The following is an 18,290-nucleotide window of genomic DNA, read 5'->3' as shown; positions in this document are numbered from 1 at the left end:
AACTATTGTTTAATTTGCCGTGAAATTTGCAATTTAAAAGACTGGAAAGCGGAGTAAGTGGCTCACAAATCAGCACAGAAAGCTATTAAATGGTGGAAAAGAATTTAATTTAAAACTTGTTCTTGAGAATGCTCTTTTTATTGGTAATATTTTGGGTTCAGAATAATTTTTTATGAAAGAAAGTCAGGCTTTCTAAGAATGGAAGATATGTGAAATATTTATACTGCATAAAAAATATACTTCCACTAAAATAATTTCCAACTCAAGCTGGTCCAGTTTAATAAAGCCTTAAATTAATAATTACTTGTAGTTATAAGTTGGGTTGATGTTGTTTTAGTTACGCAGAGTAAATATACAATTATGTTTGCAACAAAAACGACTACCTAGAAACCAGATCATTCTAAAGATATGTGTGTTAAATGCATGTCAGAAAACATCCCAGCTTTTAATTAACAAAATTTCTTATTCATTTAATAGTAGTTTCACTGCGATGCAATCTACCCAAATGTTGAAAGGCATTCCTTAATTATGGATCACAAAACACTTGTCCCTCCCCCGGACAACTTTTTCAATTAGAGCTGTGCATATCTTAGCAGTCACATTATTTTCCGAAAAACAAACCATCAACATGTAAATGTGCATACTTTAACTTGGCTGAGGCAGCTGCTCAAATCTCGTTTATACGACCGCCCAATAAATGTTTTTATTGGAGTATTTTCGGCACTTGCAGAGCAGTTTGAATGCGGGAAATGGGACACAGTGAGTGAGTAGAGTCGAGGATTGGGTCAAATCCTTTATGGCTGAGCCAAGGAGAAACCCATTCCGATGATGTCTGCTCGCACTCAGCAAGGAGCCTTTGTTTTGTTGCTTTATTTAGCATGTGGAATGCAGACGTCGGGTGACAAGGCATAAATAACTAAACACCTGCAGAATGTTGGGAGACAAGGACTCCTTAACTTTTCCTAATCTTTTTTTGGGTTTTTTTCCTTTTCTTACTTAGCTGTCCCCGGCTGTTTGTCGTGTCTGCAGTGGCATTATAAATTACACACGACTCGTCTGCTTTACGCCGCACATTTGTCAATATATCCTTGGTGCCGGGTCTAACCAAAGGAATGCCTTCAGATTTTCCTCCGAAAGGAACTTGGAATTCTTACAGGCGCCATCCTGCGGCCAGTAGCGGAAACTCAACTAAAGAGTACCCGAGCTTGGCGTGGTGAAAAGCTTTCGCAGTTAAGAGCGAAAAAAGGTCGTTTTCAATCAGCTGTTGCAGGATAAGCAAAACATATGCACACAGCTAATCAATAGAAAACTCAAGGCTGTTTCGGTTGATAAGAAGTGTGTGGAGTGGAAGTGCCTAAAAATCATATTTATGTGCTAAGCCTATCAAGATCTACATAATCTTCATAATGATAAATATGTTATTTACAAAATTAACGCCTGTTTGTTTAGTTTATGTATTTCTATACAAGCCAAATAAATGCAAGGGCCTAATTTAATAATTTTGCTAAATATTTAATAATAAGATTAAGGTTTATTCATAAATTTCTACAAAAGCACTCTTGCGTTTATTGGTATGTTTCTATTCAAATATTTAAATAACCATAAAACCATGCATTAAGAGAACCATTTATTAATATATTTGAACTGCCTTAAAGCTACACTAAAACGCATTAGCTGAAATGTAATCAAATATTGGCCTCATCAATTAGCGCTCCAAAACTATTTGGTGGATAAATATACTTTCTATAATTAGCCAATTGTGTGTTTTCATTTTGGCTGATAAACAATACAATTTAGAGCATTTTCTGAGCATTTTCGCTCTTTGATTTGCCCAAAGCTTTTATCACTGAGCTTCCGCTCTTGAAACGCGCGCTCTTCCACTTCGAAGGAGCAACACACAGCCAGCTGAGGCAAGGACATGATTTGCAGCCAGTCAGTTGATTGGCAACACGTTTGCCGGAAGGTAATACGTCCAGTCGAGAGCAACAGGAAGTGCCTACAATCGCGACTTGGCCACTTCCGAATCGGGCTCGTAGTTGTCGGCCTCACGGCTTCGTTTTGGCCCAGTGTGTGTATAGTGTGTATGCATAGTTCGTGTGGCCCGCGTTCAAGTGAAGTTGCTGGCTGAAATGAAAGAAAGAAAAAGTGATTCGAGTGGCAATTTTAATTACTCAGGAAATTACTAACGAAAATATATGCGAGGCAAAAGGAGGCAAATTGCGCTGAAAGTGGATGGGTTGAGTTGCTGGGCCAAGTCAACTTGTTGCTTTGAGTCTGTTTTCAGAACCTGTTGCCATTCTGGCTGATGGCTAGTGGCTGATGGCCGATTCCCCCAATAGGAGGAACCACAACAAATCGCTGGCTGACAGCAAATATTTGCACAGCAATTTGTTGGCTTTGTCCTGGTTATGCGCCTCGATAAATTAACAGCTTAATGCACGGCTTGGTTGTCAGCAATTAGAGCATTAGGGCATAAGGACAACTGAACTGCACATTAAACACGTTTTAAATTAACAATTATGTAACCTAAAAGATGGAAAACCTGAAAACCTCCCGGCAAAGGACACCTGATCCTCAGCTGTGTGTGCCAAACAATAACAAAAGCGGATTAACACTTAACTCGACGGCAATGATATGACCCGCCGACCTGAAACAAAACCCTTCTTACCTTAAAACCAAAAAATAAAACACCCGCTGGCGTTTGTTTGACCCAAGAACCTTTTGCTCAGTCAATCTAACTGGGGTTAGGAACCCTTTTCAGGTGTTGCTCGGACTTTTTCGAGGCAACTTTTTTGCCTGGAAATAAAAACTCGAAAATTACACTATGCAACAGGAAACGAGCTACAGGAAAGCACCAAAAAAACGAAACACGAATAGCACAAACCCAATTTGCATAGGCCTTTGATCGCATTTGGGGGAAAACAAGCCGCACAACATTTTTGATTAATTTTCATTAGAAGTTCAAAAGTTGCTGCCTTTGCTCTGCTGCCTTTTTGTTGCCCAGTGCACCCAGAGAAGTGAGCAACCAATTGTTGTCCTTAAGCCGCAAAATTTACCCAAACTTTCTATTTGCTGGCCCTTTATTTTTATTTATGTCCGCACACACACATATAGACACAAATATATATTTCTGGACCCAGTCTCAACAATTTGCCTTTGTCCATTGCGGGTTATTCTTCTGTCTCGTTTCTGTTTTTTTTTTATTATTGGTTTATGGCTTGGTAGCTTGGCATATCTGCTTTTCCGGCAGTTTCCCGTTCAGTTTCAGTTTCAACGCGAAAATGTTTCCAACTGAGTTGATTATACTGGGCGCAAATCAAAGGCTGCCAACGGCCGCCCCTTTGTAGCCTTATATCCTGGAATCCTTAAATTTTCAACATTCTCTTTACTTTTCCACTCCTTGTTCAATATACTCGTATATATACATGGCGTAGTCTTTTATCTGCGTCGAGCTTCCTCATGACGTGACCTTGTGCGAGGGGTTGGATTTTCGCTTTCGTGGGGGTCGTGTGTCCATTGGGGGGATGGGTTGGATACTTGCGACCTAAATATTTCAGAATTAATTTACCAAATTAAAGCCGGTCTGCTTATCCGACCCACTGAGCATCGCAATTTATCTGCGAACATGCCCACACACACACCCACACACACAGATAAGCACTAACACCTATGCATGAGGAACACCCAAAGGTATTAATTAATCTGGCCCAGCGAACAAAAAATCAAGTGAAAGCGCTGGAAAACACACAACTATACCTGGCAATGCATAGAAAAAATGCTTATCTTCAGGCTTGATTTAAAAAAAGTAATAGTATTAATTTAAGTTGGTTTTTAAAACATATGTACGTAGATTTCGTTTGAAACCAAATTCACTTTTTTAGGTGTGCAAAGTCGTAATCCATTCATCCAAGTTACATATGTGGAAATTTGTATAAAAAAGGCTTTTTAAGAATATAATGCCGGAAATTCGGTTGATTATTTCCATTCACCTAAAGTGTATGACATTTTTCCTGTGCGTACATAAAACTCAGGGATATAAAAATCCATAATCCCAGCCTGGTAGTTCCGCCTCTTTCAGACTATCTTTTAAGGTATTGACACAGACACAGATGATAAAACCTGGATCGTCTATATAGCACAGTAATAGCAGCTTTTTTAGCATTTCGACAGGTAGAAAAATGAGCAACAAAACTGTCATGTCAATTGATGGCAGACAGACAGAGTCACAAAAGCCAGATAGAAAGTTCAGTGCTTCTTTGTGTGGATTATGATTTGTGCACTGCGGCAGGAGGAACCACCAGTTGCGGCTTAAAATCCTTTTGAAATCAGCTTAAGTATAGAGTATTATTCCAGAACTCTGCTATTAATAACGCACCATTCATGAATAGTGACCCATCTGCGATTGAATTTATTTTTACAGCCATTGTTTGTGTACGCTTTTTGCTTCTATTTTTTTTCCCATGGCATTTGATGTGGCAATTCCCGGCGCCTTTTCCGCAGTGCGATAAGCGGGGAAAAACAGCGTAAACCTCATACCACTAATGTATACATTTGAATGCCATTATCACAAAAAGCTGGCTGATAGGCGGCGGGCAGGAACCGGTGGCAATTTAGCCGCAGAAAGCCAGCCACTCATTGTCTGCTGGTTTTGCCTGTTTGTGCGGGTGTGCCTGTTGTGCTTGTGGTCGTGTATCTGTGTCCCTGTGTATCTGTGTCTCTGTGTATCTGTGTCTCTGGGTATCTGTGTATCTGTGTGCTTCTAGGCCTGTGTATGGCACTGGATGTGATTATTTCCAAGCAATTTACTTTAATTCGTCGCATTTTAGAGGGCCCGGCCAGAGAAATATGCCAGAGACAGCGGCAAAGTCATCAACTCATTGCCAAAGTACCGCCAACCCCGTTTTCCCCCCGTTTTCCACTTAACCCCACTTTGCATTCGCTTAACCTGTGCCGCCCCCCAAAAACCCAAAAACTCCACCCACCGAAAAACGTTGGTTCAGCCTGGGTAATTCCGTTTTTATTGACTGCAATCATCATCGTCGTCATGATCACCATCGCCATCAATGCCTTGCTTGCTTTACGGGGGGCATTCGACATGTGTTTGTATGCGGACAGTAATTTTCCAGGATTTTGCTTTTCACACACACTCACACACACAGAGCTCAGCTGTAATTGCAATTTTGCTTTAAATTTTCGATGAAAGCAAATTGAAACTGCAAATGGCGAAACAGTTGGAAGATAGAAGGTGAAATATATCTATTGTGGAGCCGCACATTCCCGCACAGAAATACAAATTGCTGTTTTGCGGTTAAAGCAAAATATTTTCGAAATTTAAATTAACTTCGGTAATGAGACATTCGGATGTTTTTTATTGCTCAATTAAATGTTTCAAATTGGGTTTGGCTGGCATGCTTGCGGCAATTCCAAAAATACTTCGTGCTGTGAAAATGGAAACTGTCCGAAGTTCGCATTTAAACTTTCTAAACAAAAGTAGTAATTTAAGAAATAAATGTCTTTGAATGGCAGAAGAGCACCGATTTTATCGAGTTAAAAGTTTCATGAATGTTTGATTACGATTTGGAAAAAATCACTCGGTTTGTAGGAGTCAGCTTAAAAACAATTCAGGCAAATAAGTAATCCGATTTCGCAACTAAAACTATCATGTATTTACTTTTTGAAACAACCAAACGATTGAAAAGCCAATTGATTTCCGTGGGACACATTTTCGATTTACAAACGGGACCGATATTGCCATTTAATCCGTGCCACAGGCGAACTAATTTCTGTTTGCCTTTCAATTTCCCAACGTTAATTGCAACAAATTGGCTTGGTCAAAGGACCAAACTCGCACCATAACTATTTTTTTCGGATGAGCAGGTGCCTAATTAAAACGCTGACCTTTGTTCAGTGCCAAGCAAAATGAGTGTTATCAAGTGACCAGCGACCGAAATAAAGTCCACATAGCAAAAAAGGAAACGAGCGACGGGCGAGTGTGCAAAATGTCCAATTTGAATCTGTCGAATCTGTCGAATGCTCCACCACGTCGCTTGGCCCCCGGTACGGCCACACCTGTGATGAGTAGAGCTCCTGTTCCCGGTTCCAGTCCGGTTATTCCGGCGGTTCCGGCGACTCCAGCTGCTGTGCCCGCGGTGCTCACGGCACGACTGACCTCGGACAACACGGTGGCCAGCGAAGTGGCAAGCCAGCAGGTGCTGCTGCACCATCCGGTGTCTTCGGAGCGGCATGCACCCAGTTCCTGTCCGGACTCACCCATTCGCCGGGTGTCGTCGAGCTTGAAAAACTCAGCTCTGGACTTCGCATCGCGGTTCTTCAACAAATGCAAAGCGGCCACATTTACGGTGGATGGTGCCACCTACACAATCGGTGAGTTAACTGCTTAGTACACTGAACAAAATATAGCAATGAAAATTCAACTAACACATGAAAATTCATCTAAAACAGTAGATAAAAAAGAATTTTTAAAGGTGCCAAAAGGTGCACTAGAAAAACATATCCTTATTCCTTTGGGCTTCCAAACTAATACCAATACTGTTGCATACTTTCATGCGCTTGGAGAAATAAAATAAACATTTTGCCTTTGAAATACCATAAAAGACATCTTGGTAAGACAAAGTGCACAATAAGTACTTGTAAATGAATTAAGACCCCTGTAGAACACAATTTCGCAGACGAAAGTAACAAAGTTTCATACGAAATGGAAATGAAATCTTTAAATTTTCCCGTGTGCATCAAAGGCAATTACAAGGTCAACAAGTGGCTGTGTGGAGTGTGGATGCATGCATAGCAAATGCGTTATTTCGGCATTTCCACCTTTGTTTTATATGCCAACCACGCCCATCGTCCATCGCCACCGCCCACCTGACATTGTGTGGCAAGGTCACCGATTGACATTGGCCAGGTGTTTCCCTCACTCTGGTTCGATTTTGTTTTCGCTTTTCGTATCGATCTGCCACAACTGTCACAGCAAAATGGGTAATTCAGTGTGAAGCGTCTTCGTCTTATGTGTCATGTTCTGCAGAAAGATGGATTGATTGATGTGAAAACTAAATCAAAAACGTTAGATATGTCTTTAAGAATTATATTTTTCAATATTGACAAGATCCCTGAGCACCTTATTAGTTAAACAAAATCATAGATTCTATTGAAGATTCCAGTGAAGTATGCCTTTTTCAAGAACAATATCTGATGGCATGTCATTTCTTATTCAATTAAATGCGATGCCTTACCAGCAGAGACGTGTGTTGACATAGCAATTGTCGCCGAAATTGGAAATCACGTGCCTAGGTGTTAACTCTGTCTTACTGGTCCATCCTTGAGCGCCGCTTTTCCGCTTTTCCCAGTGATATGCCGAAGATAACTTTGATACGGCACGCAACTTTGAATCCTGCCAAGTCCCAGGAGGAAAACAGAAACAGATTTTGCTGACTAAAGAGGATTTTGCTCGCTACCTTGCCTAAATTTGTGTGCGTATCTGTGTGGGTGTGTGTGTGTGTGTGTGTGTTTGTGCGTGGGTGTGATGTCCTGGAAATCTGCGTGAAATCTGCGTCGGCTATATGCAAATGGTTTGATATCGAACCTTCGAGCTTCGCGTTGCCAAGTGGAATTTAAATTGCGCGCAGACAAAAATATTTTTAATTGAGAGGGCCGTGAAGCGACAATGAAATGTAATTGCATCTGAATCGCTGTATCTATATCGCTGTATCTGTATCTGTATCTGTGTCAATGACACACGTGTCACTTAGCATTTTTTAATGACGTGAGGTTCGTTTTATTTATGGTCAGACAATCAGAGCACCTCTCAAAGGAAATGGAAATGGGAGAGAAGAAAATGCCTCAGCTGTGTGCCATCAATTAAAACTTGCAAATGGAATGGGGCTAAGAGTGCAGGGACTCTGGTTGCATCCATGGCAATTTCCACAGGGCGTAATGCAATTAAGAGTGTCACCAGCAAAATGGCTAAGGAAAATTGAAGAAATTCCCAAGTCCAGGCGACCTGGCAACATGTGCGTCTCTCACTTCTCCAAGAACCTTTTATTAATAAGCCTGCCTGCTGGCCAAACTTTGTCTGTGGCGTTTTAATCTTTAATTGTTGATTATGTATGCACAAGTGGCAGCGACGGAAGCTGCCCCACAAGTGTGCATCAGCCTTTGCCGGCGACCCAAGGAACCACAGCCCAACTTCGTCCTTCCACCTTGCAAAGTCACCCCCTTTGATTCCTGTGTTCCTGTGTTCCTCGGTTCCTCGACTCCTTGGTTCCTGGTTCCTGTGCTCCTGAGCTCCTAAGTTCCATTTCAGCCGTCGTCGTTGTCTACTTGTATACTTTGCAGTCGGCGGAAATTGCTTTGTCAACCAGTCTGCCAGTGTGCGAAATTCAGGCCAGACTGCAGCAGAAGGTCCTGCACGATGGTAAAAGCTCCTAAGGTCCTGCAGCTCGTCTGCTGGCTGACTGATGTCATAGATGCGCAAATTAAAAATAATGACAACGGAGATTTCCCAGTTAGAAGTTCAGATTGGCCTTTATACATATATATGTATGTACTAGGTTTCAACAATCTATCTATTCTATATGCAACTCTATTTAAAGACGGGTGCTATATCCCACGTATATATGTATGTATATATTTCAAGTATTGCCCATTAAAGTAACTTGGCAACTTTGCCATTTACAAGTTTAATAGCCATATCAAGAAATCAAAAGTGAAACTTCTCTTTAAACTTTCCGAATGACTTAAGCCCTTTGTGACTTTGTCTTACAACTTTGTGAGCTACCTCGTTCACACAAGGGTATTTGGCAATCAACGCCTTTCTGCACCTTGATTGCAGTTTAAGGCGACAGGAGGGACAAGGGAATGGCACCACAAATCCAATAGCGATCCCAGTGGCCATTCCGCATCTTCCACTCGCCGATCCATTCTGCAGAACGACATTAATCAAGGCAGTAAACGATAGTGGGATGGGCATGACCAGAGCCATTACCATAGCGCAGAGTCGTTGATTTAGTTGCTTTCCACTGGCCATTGGAACAGTCGTACCTGTTGCAATCGTGAATTTATCGATTTTCGCCATAGAAAGGTCCTTACGGTCCTTGCAGCAAGTCCTGCCGTTAGGCGAGCAACAAGCGTGGGGGGAGAAAAATGAAAATCGATTTCACGCTCAAATTGATTTGGTTTTTATTGCTTTGGCCATTTAATTTATGTGCCCACGACAAAAGCTGACTGCTGTGCCAGCATGCTAGAGGATATAACACAATGCAAAAAGGATCCGATCCGACGGAAGGACTCCGAGTGGAATTCTTTGTTGCGTTACGCTTTGACAATATTAGCGCTTATAAATTTAAAACGCTTATAGGGCTGGCAGCGGCGGCAGAGGCGTTGTTCTTTGTAGAAAAACAAGGAAACAAGGAAACATGTCGACTTGTGGGCGGAAAACATTCCTTAGCCATCGAGGTGACGACCCTGACAAGATGTCTCCGCTCCTCGTTTCTCTCGTCCTGTTTCGTCCTCGTTCGTCCTGTTCCTTCAGCTCCTCTGGTTCTTCCTGTTCTCCCTGTTCTTCCTGCCCATGCTGTTGTTGCTGGCAACATTGATTTTCTGCCCTGCCACCAACTGCCACCTGCAGACTATACCAAAACCCAACCCCACACCAAAAACCAAACCAAACCAAACCGAAACGAAACGAACAGAACCCAGAACGCAGCCTTTAGGAGCCACGCACAGCCATACATTATTTGGTTGTGAATGTTGGTTTTCTTTTTTCCGGGCAAAGAGTGAACAAGTGGATTCGCCACTAACTCCATCGTCCCATGTCGGAGAATTCTGTTGAGGTTTGCGGGCATATTTTGGCAAAAACGTTTTTCCACCAAGCCAAACAGAAAGCTATAGGGGTATATAGGGCTTATCTGTCTGGCAAATTTGATGGCCTGAATGCAGAGCTAGAAACAAGCAAAAAAGGAATTAAATATTATTTAACAATCAAGTTAGTGTGCTATAAAGTTTATACAATTAAAAATAAAAATGTTATATTATATATTAACAGGAAGCATTGGTTAGGGTAGCAATGCATGCCATAACTACCCGCTCATTAGTGCTCCCATAGCAGAGTAGCTGTTCCATCGTTAGACATCCTGTTGGCATCCTTTACTTCCTGCGCCTGTCGCTGACTGCCGTTGTCACTTTCAACACTCTGCCACCGCCTTTTGCAATTTGTTTCGAATTTGGCATTAATTTTTCACACGGGACTAGGGAAATTGAAATGTTGCCATAACGGAAAGTCGTTACGTAGATGGTGACGAGCCACAGAAAATGTGGGGATGATGGCAAATTGTGCAGGTTTTCTAGTTCCTAGTTTCACTGAAGGCTTAAAATTCAATTAAAAGTTTATTAGTCAAGCAGGAGCACGGACCAAGTTAACTCTGTGGCTAAAGCTGTGTTAATCGAATGAAACTACTTAGGCCGAAAGTTTTCAAGCCTAACATTTGCGAACAGCCCCCAAACGTCGAGTGAGAAGCTCATAAAACACTGAGACCAGACACTGGATAAGTACTTAGAAATCAGTCGAAAATAAATATACATTTCCAACACCCACACCGGCGGCCATCTAGTCATCTCATCTTTAATGGCGCTGGCATTCAATTTAATTGCCATCGTTTCCGCAGCCGATTGCTCTCAATACCCAGCCACCAACTAGGCCCAGATCCATAGGCCTTCCTTCTGGCCTGGTCGCCATGGCCAGGTGTTTGGCAAGTCGTTTGCCAACTTCAATCAACGGAAATTGAAACGCAAACGTCGAGCATCCATTTCGCCCCCTCGTGCCAGTGATGAAAGTGAAAGCAAGTTTGCCTCGCCATATTCCCTGTACTACGCGTATACTATGCCATTCAATACAATATACATTTCGGGCTCTGTGGCCATATCTATTCCGTCAGTTATTGTTTGCCCAATCCATTGCTGCCTTCATATTTATTTTATCGCCGGAATAGAGAATGAAAAGCAAACCCAAACCCAAACCCGCCCGCGTGAATTTCCACTGAGGATAACGAACTTTTTGTTTATTTCCAAAGCCCAAACTGCAGAGAAAGAAGCGAGAAATTTAATTTAAAATACAAGCAGCTCGATTGGCAGCAGTCTCCACCCAATGTTGGGTGAAAAAGAGGTGGGAAAAATAAAACTGAATTGTTTACATTTCATGGCCCAACGCCAAAGCCTCTGCGTGGCGGGTGACAACATTGCGAGAAAGAGGAAAAAAGGAAACTATTTTGAATGGATTGTCTATGGTGTTAAAAATGCGATTCGGGCTTATGCTGATGAAGGGCGAAAAAAGCACAGGGACTGCTTTTATTTGTAGCAGTTAATAAAGGCAAAAAAAAACCCAAAAATTAAATACTATTTTTTAAAGCTCGTGTAAAGTGCGCTCGAGTGTATTTGAAAAGCTGAACATTTTAAGAGCTCAAAGGGCACATTTTCTGGCTGGAGTGCTGCGCACTTTTCACAAATATTTCACACACTTTTTTCCCTCCAATTCATTTACATCTCGAATGCAAAACCATATATAACCCAACGTCAATGGCTGTATACAAATATCTCGTGCATGACGGGAGAGTTCATCTTTCCATCGTGCAGACCGCAACCTAATTGAAATTGTAGTAGCATCATCAATCATAGCCACATAACGTATACGCAGCGTATGCGCACTTCAGAGCCCGCCAGCATAAGCAATATTCTTATCAATTTACCAAAACACACTCCACACTCCACACAGCACACCAGAGTACACCAGAGCACCTTGCTAACCGACAGCCTCGATATAAATTATTATGGCAATCATCGGTGACTTTTATTCAGGTCCCGCGTCAGCTGAGGAAAACCCAAAGGAAAATGGTTTTTGGCCAGTCCGAGAACAAGAACGAGAAGCAGAGAAAAACAATAACACAGCAGGCGATATTTTTTATGGCCAGCTCTCGCATACCTTTTGGCTCCTTTATTTTTTGGGTACTTTTTATGGCTTTCTCTCGTGAATCAAACTGCTGGGCATTCATTAAGCATCCCTATTTGCTTTGCCCTCTTCACCGTTCAAATTCCTCGTGTAAATTTAATTTAAAGTAAACTTTTCAACTGCAGCCGCTAAAAGTTTTCCACGCACAATAGGGGCGTGACTTGCTCGGCACTTAGCAGTAGTGCACCTGGAAAATGATGATGCCCCGCAATGATCACGTTCTACCGACTTTGTTAACCTCTCGATGGTTGAGAAAACCAGTTTATCCCAATGCCGCGTTCGCACTTTGCATAATTTGTAGCCGCGGGCCACTTTTGACTCTTCTGAGCCGCTTCGTTACTTATCGAGGTTTGGTTTATAAATGTCCATAGACAGTTTTCCATTTACCAGTCTCTGGCAATTTATCTGCAAATCTTTGCGACAAAGAAAAACTTTCTGCTTTATACTTTTCCCCCTTTATATATATATTTTTTCTTTCAATTTTTACTCAACCAACTGGTTGTGGGTAAGCGGAAATGTAGAGTGAAAAAAGTGGGATGCGATGGGCATTACTGGGTGTGTCGCACTATGGAGGACGTCATTGCCATCGCACACGCTAGAGAGTTGTGTTCTTGGGGCGTGCCGGCCAAGTTAGTGCGCTGCTGCTTGGGTTTTAGCCTGTTTATTGGCCTGCCCGCAGTTTTGCTCTACCTCCCCTTTTCCCTCGGGCGCTGATAAAAATCTACTAAACTTCGCGCCGCGTAATTGAAAGGCCAGAATGGATGGATGCACACACAAGTTTTCGCTGAATTTCGTTCAAACATGGAAAATTTAGGCACTGTCTTGAATCATTGCGATTGTTAAAGTGTACATAATATGAGCTCCCTTTGGTTGCTCAGCAATAATGTTGAAAGAGCTTCAGTTAAAATATTCGCCCTGATAGTCCAAAGTCCAAAGTTGAGTTGTGTTTATCTTTCAAAAGTCCATTACAGATAGTTGACATTAGAAGGAACATTTAGTCTGCGGAAGATAAAATAAACTTTTGTATACACAAATGTAGGTTTTTTTTTTGTTAAAATGTATAATATAACTTTCAGCTCAACATTATGAAATTAACTATAAAGATCTTAAGATTCTTTTGTAACAAAAACGTTGAAAACTTAAGAACATAATCTTAAGCAATTTTTTTCGAACTGTGAAAATGAATTACAAAGTGAATGAAAATGATAGTCACAAAAGAACAACAACACATAAACCGATAAAAAGCACAAGCTCCTTTTCATATCTCTCGCCAACCGTTCGGAATCAATCTTCATTTCGCTGTCACACGCTGCGTATACGTAACATTTTTGCAGCTCCCTCTGTTTTATGGAACACAAATCAAATTTATGCGCTGGTCAACGATTTTGATGGCCCTCACTCGCCACTTCATCCCCACTAACGTGGCCCAAACCCCACACTTCACCTCCTCCTCCTGCGCTCCTCGAACACTTGCTACGTGTTTGGAAAACTGATTCCACTGCAGCTGCTGGTTGATGTTATTATTATAACCATTCCCCGCGATATGTGTGTATATGTGTATTTGGTAAAAAAAATCCATAGATTTGTATACATGTGACCTTTGATGGTTCCTATTCCCATTTCCGCTGGAGCCGCAGTACCCGATGCACACGTTGGCCCGGGCAAATTGAAATTGAATTGCGAACTTTAAAAAGTTTATGGCCAAAACGAGGCGAGTGGGCCAAGAGCGCACTTAGCGGGCCAAAAAAAAAAAAAAGGGGTGTGGAGTGGCTTACTGGAGGATTCCTCTACGGCATAAATAGAAAAAGTTGTCTCCTTCGGCTCGACGCTCTCCTCGTTGGCAAGTTTTGTGGCAACTGCTTTGCCCCCAGGACTTTGGTTCCTCCACTTTGGCATCCTGGACTGTATTCTCTATATCCTTGTACAGGATAACACTTACATCCATGTGCGTATGTATATATTTGTTTGTGTTGTGTTTCAACTGTAATCAGACGCACACGAGCAAATAAACAAAATTTCATTTTTATTGTTGACTGCACTCAATTACTTATTTATTTATTTTTCTCCTGCTTAGAACTCGAAGGGAAGGGGGTGAACTGGACTGTACTGGTCAAATGTGCGCAATGATTTTTATTCGATTTGTTTGCAAACTCATTTAGCTAAAAAGAGCGGGTTAAGGCAAAGGATGTGCGATGGTTCGATGGTCAGGCTGCGGTTTATACACGCCAGTTGAGTATCTTTAATGATATGTGGGTTATTAGGCAGACTGGCTCTGACCAATGAAGCGATTACGGAAAACCTTTCGATCAATGGGTCTCAGCATTTGAGTTATGTTAGTGCCGGGTGAGTTTGGGTACGAGATTATACAGGGTGCTCTTCTCTTAAAAGGAAACTAGATAAATCGGTACAAAGCAAAGATAAGTCTTATCAAATCTTAGGATTCCTGGAGTTCATAAAAAAGTATGCATTTAAGTAAAACTCTTTTCAAAAGCACCCTGTATTGGAATCCCTGGCCAAAAGCCTGGGCAGTAAGTCATGCATGAAGCGAAACTCACTCGTCTTTTCGTCAGTCGGCCTAGAGAACATAAGGACCTCCGGTGAATTCAGCAGGAAGGATATTTACCATCTTTCCCCTTCATCACCACCACCATTCGTTTTTATTCCCACTGTGTTGTCATTGATTTCTGTGCTCCGAAGTGCTTGGCAAAGTTGTTTGCTTTTTAAGCAGGCGACTTGACCAGCAGATGCCTCAACGAGTCCAATGATTACATCTGGGCCTTGGGCATCGGGATTTACTGAATCCTTCGTGCAGGCACACAATTGCAATCAGCATCGAATCGTACGCATAAATAATCAAAAAGATTCCGTGATATCGCACAGCAAGTCAATAAATTAATGGTGAATGCAAACCAAATCGATTCTCATTCGCGACCCGTACAATTTGTTGATTAATTCACAATGCGACTGCTGAATATGCAATGCACTTGATACACTCACAAATTATAAACTCATTTCGCATGCTGAACATATGCTGAAAATATGCTGAAAATATGCTGAAAAGGCCCGAAAAATGTTCAAACTTTTCGCTGCCCGGTAAATAATTAATTTGTATTTCGCAGCCAAAGGACATGGGGAGAAACGAGTATGTGTGCATATATGCGGGCATATTTGGTCGAAAGGACGAAAGTGAAGGGTATGGGGCACTTGAGCCAAACTAATTAGGAGCGAAAATTTAGTATACTAACAAGCTCGAGATTGTTACTGTGGCTGCTGAATGTTTACCCGTTGCCGGCAGCAGTTGTTTTGCGGCACTTGCACTGAGAGAAACTGGCACAGCTTGGGATAGAAATTCATTATTATGCTTTTGGTTGTGCGCAATGCACTGCCTTGGAAATAAATCTAGTTCTTGCACAAATTTCAAGTATATGATGATCTATATTTTTCTCAGTGTATGTCATACTTCCTGCTTCCACAACGTTCGCTTTAGAATTAACCCAATAAAGTTTAAAGGCGGAGACCCCAAGCATACATACCAACGTATTCCCTCCGTGCCAGGTGAATTGCTGCCAAGTACCTGGCAGCTCTTTAACACTCTCTTACAGCTCTTATGCTCGTGCCCAGGACTTTTAAGTGCATTAATACATAAAGTCATCCTGCGACTTCTCCACTTCTCCACTTCTCCTGCTCCCTGCCTCGTAAAGTCAAGTGGACTGACTGTGATTTAAGAGATCTCTGCATCTCGCACGTAGCATCAGCTGGCCCGAGCTGTCACTTTTTGGATTCCGTACTCTGGATTCTGGGTTCTGGATTCAGGATGCTGGATTCCAGATTCTGGGCGACTGTGACCGAGAGGCATCAAAATAACACAGCGATTGCAGATGGCAGCTTTACAGGCCATGGTCCTTAATAAAACTTTTATATTGCATGTCAGTTCATGAGAAGAAAAGCAGGAAAAATCGCAAAAATACATGAAAGGTGGAGGAATGGCAACGAATAAGTTGGAGTTGAATAAAGTTCGCTGCTCTTTGTTTCTCGCCAAGTGATTTACTTCGCATAAACGCACTTGAGTTAAATTGAAACTGTGTGCGAGTGGTTTAAATTATGGAGATTAAGTGCATTGTTATGCACAAACATTCAATATGGTTCCATAGGAATCGACAAACTTAAAAGTATTTTAATCGGTCACAAAAATGTGATATTCATGAATGCCTTTTGAGCGAATTAAATAACAGCGAACATGTATTCATTTAATTTCCACCACTAAAATATTCACAGTTCATTTTTATGCAATTGATGAATATTTAAGCCATTTGCGTATTAATTACATTTGAGCACATAACTCATTTCGTAAGTGCATCGCAATCAACGTTTAATTTTTTGTCAGCTTCAAAAGCCTCTCGTTGAAATTAATTCGAGTTCCTTTGCGTATAAAAGTTTACCCAACTGACGGCAAAATCGATCGGCAGGGATGGGTGTTATCCTTTTGGCTATCGTCGCCTCTTTGCCGGCAATTCAATTTGGACAATTTTCATGCTAGCCTACGATTGAAAGTGCAGCAAAGTGGCAAAGTGTTGGCCAATTGCCTTTAAATATTCCCCTCGGCAAATATTGATTTATGTGTGTGTGTGTGTGTGTGTGTGTGAGCAATTCCTTGCCAAGGACTTTCGTGTCTGGCCAAATTCGAAATATGAAATTCCAATTCCAAGTCCGGAGCAGAATCCGCTCACCGCTTGCAGCTGATGGCTGCAATCCTTTGGGTTCTCCGACTCTTCTGGGTATCCTGCAATCCTGCAATGGGATTAACATTTGTGATTGCAAACCGACTGGAGGATGGGACGAAGTCGGGAAGCGGGACAACGTCTTTCAGGATTTTCCTGCCCCAACGAGGCCATACAATTGGCCAGCGATTGTTGCTGCTTAGCCCTGTCATTGTGGCAACTGTTGTTCGTCGGCAATCGAAGGTGGGCGTGTGGCAGGTGGCAGGATGCGCTGGGAGACAGGTCGTGCGGTTTCCTGTGCCTGTAGCCTGTTCCCTGTTCATGGCAATTGCGAATGCCATTGAGTTGTGGCGACAGTTTGCCCATTTCAGCGTCAGTGTGCAAGTGAAAGGCTCGGATAATTGGTTTCTTGCGAGGTGACTAAATGGAAAGTACTAGTATTACTATTATTTAATAAAATATTCCCCAACTCAACTGGCCATTTCCTTACCTTTTGACCCCATCGCATGTCTGACTGCAGTACATGCATTAGCCATCTGATTTATGTCCTGGGATAAGCATGCAAATGACCCCCAAAGCCTTGGAATAATTTGCGGCTTTATTTTTTTAATTATTAAACAACGTCGCGGTCTGGCAAGTTATATACACTCGTATGTCAACGAACTTGCTCATTAAGCCGAGCTGAAGGCAATCAAAACTTTTCCCTTCCATTTTTTCTTTTGTTTTCTTATTTATTTTGGACAAAAGTTTGAGGCCCGTCAATTAGGGTACTTTCGGTAATACCAGCCAAGTTTACCGGCTGCTTGATTCGCCAATGACTTTTACTCTTCAGCTGTCATCTGGCCGGCAATATTCCCCTGGGGCATTTAGGACATCTCATTAATGGCGCTTAGAGATGGGGTAATGCCTTCAGTACGCCGGATTTTCCCCTAGGTCGTCCTCGCGTGTCCTTGACATAATTTACAATTTCAATAACATTGTGCCAGTGCGGGTAAGCTAGGGAAATGTCGAGCAATTTATTTAAGCATTATCCTTTTGGCACAACTCCTTTGTCGTAAGTCGCAATCATCATTGTCATCATGACGATGACGAGGGGGTGGCTGTGGGCGGTGGGCATTTGTCATCATTAAGGATGGCTTGCAGGACTAAAAATTAGTCCTCACTTGCCGGAAAGGAGAGAGAGGAGAGAGGGGCAGACCCTTGGTCCAGGATACGATTTATGCGTGTGCAGTTCTACTCAAGAGTCACGCCTCGGCATTCGCTGTTGTTGCTGCTGCTCATTATGGCTTAAAAAATGTTGAGCACGTCGACGCTTGTTTGCATGAAAATCGTCCTGCCGGAGTCCGTTGTCCGTTGTCCGTTGTCCTTAGTCCGTTGGCCGTTGTTCTCCCTCTCCCTTTCGTCCTGTCGTGGACAACACTTGAAGGCGGTCGCTGGGGTCCCAGCAGCTCTGCTCACCACTGCGGCCACTTGATAGTCAGCGCTGACATCTCATTATGGTTGTATGCCCGTCACCAGTGCGTATGCGTGATGTCTTCCTGCCGCCTCCAATGGTCCGC

General features: G+C 42.3%; 1 protein-coding gene across 3 annotated transcripts in view; it reads left to right on the top strand.

The window, feature by feature from the left end:
• The first annotated feature begins 5,859 nt into the window (after positions 1 to 5,859).
• Positions 5,860 to 18,290, top strand: part of LOC6527303 (calcium/calmodulin-dependent 3',5'-cyclic nucleotide phosphodiesterase 1) — an 84,334-nt gene continuing 71,903 nt past the window's right edge. The window contains exon 1 of one of the 3 annotated variants that reach the window (XM_015197657.2): positions 5,860 to 6,384. In XM_015197657.2, coding sequence (XP_015053143.1) covers positions 6,000 to 6,384 — 385 coding nt within the window. In that variant the 5' untranslated portion in view covers positions 5,860 to 5,999. The remainder of the gene's footprint in view (positions 6,385 to 18,290) is intronic. The other 2 variants (XM_015197652.2, XM_015197655.3) reach the window with 2 other exon arrangements.

This window comes from Drosophila yakuba, chromosome 2L, assembly GCF_016746365.2.
Source record: "Drosophila yakuba strain Tai18E2 chromosome 2L, Prin_Dyak_Tai18E2_2.1, whole genome shotgun sequence".
Lineage (NCBI taxonomy): Eukaryota > Metazoa > Arthropoda > Insecta > Diptera > Drosophilidae > Drosophila > Drosophila yakuba.
The sequence above is the reverse complement of the archived record's forward strand: the minus strand, read 5'-3'. Positions and strand labels throughout refer to the sequence as shown.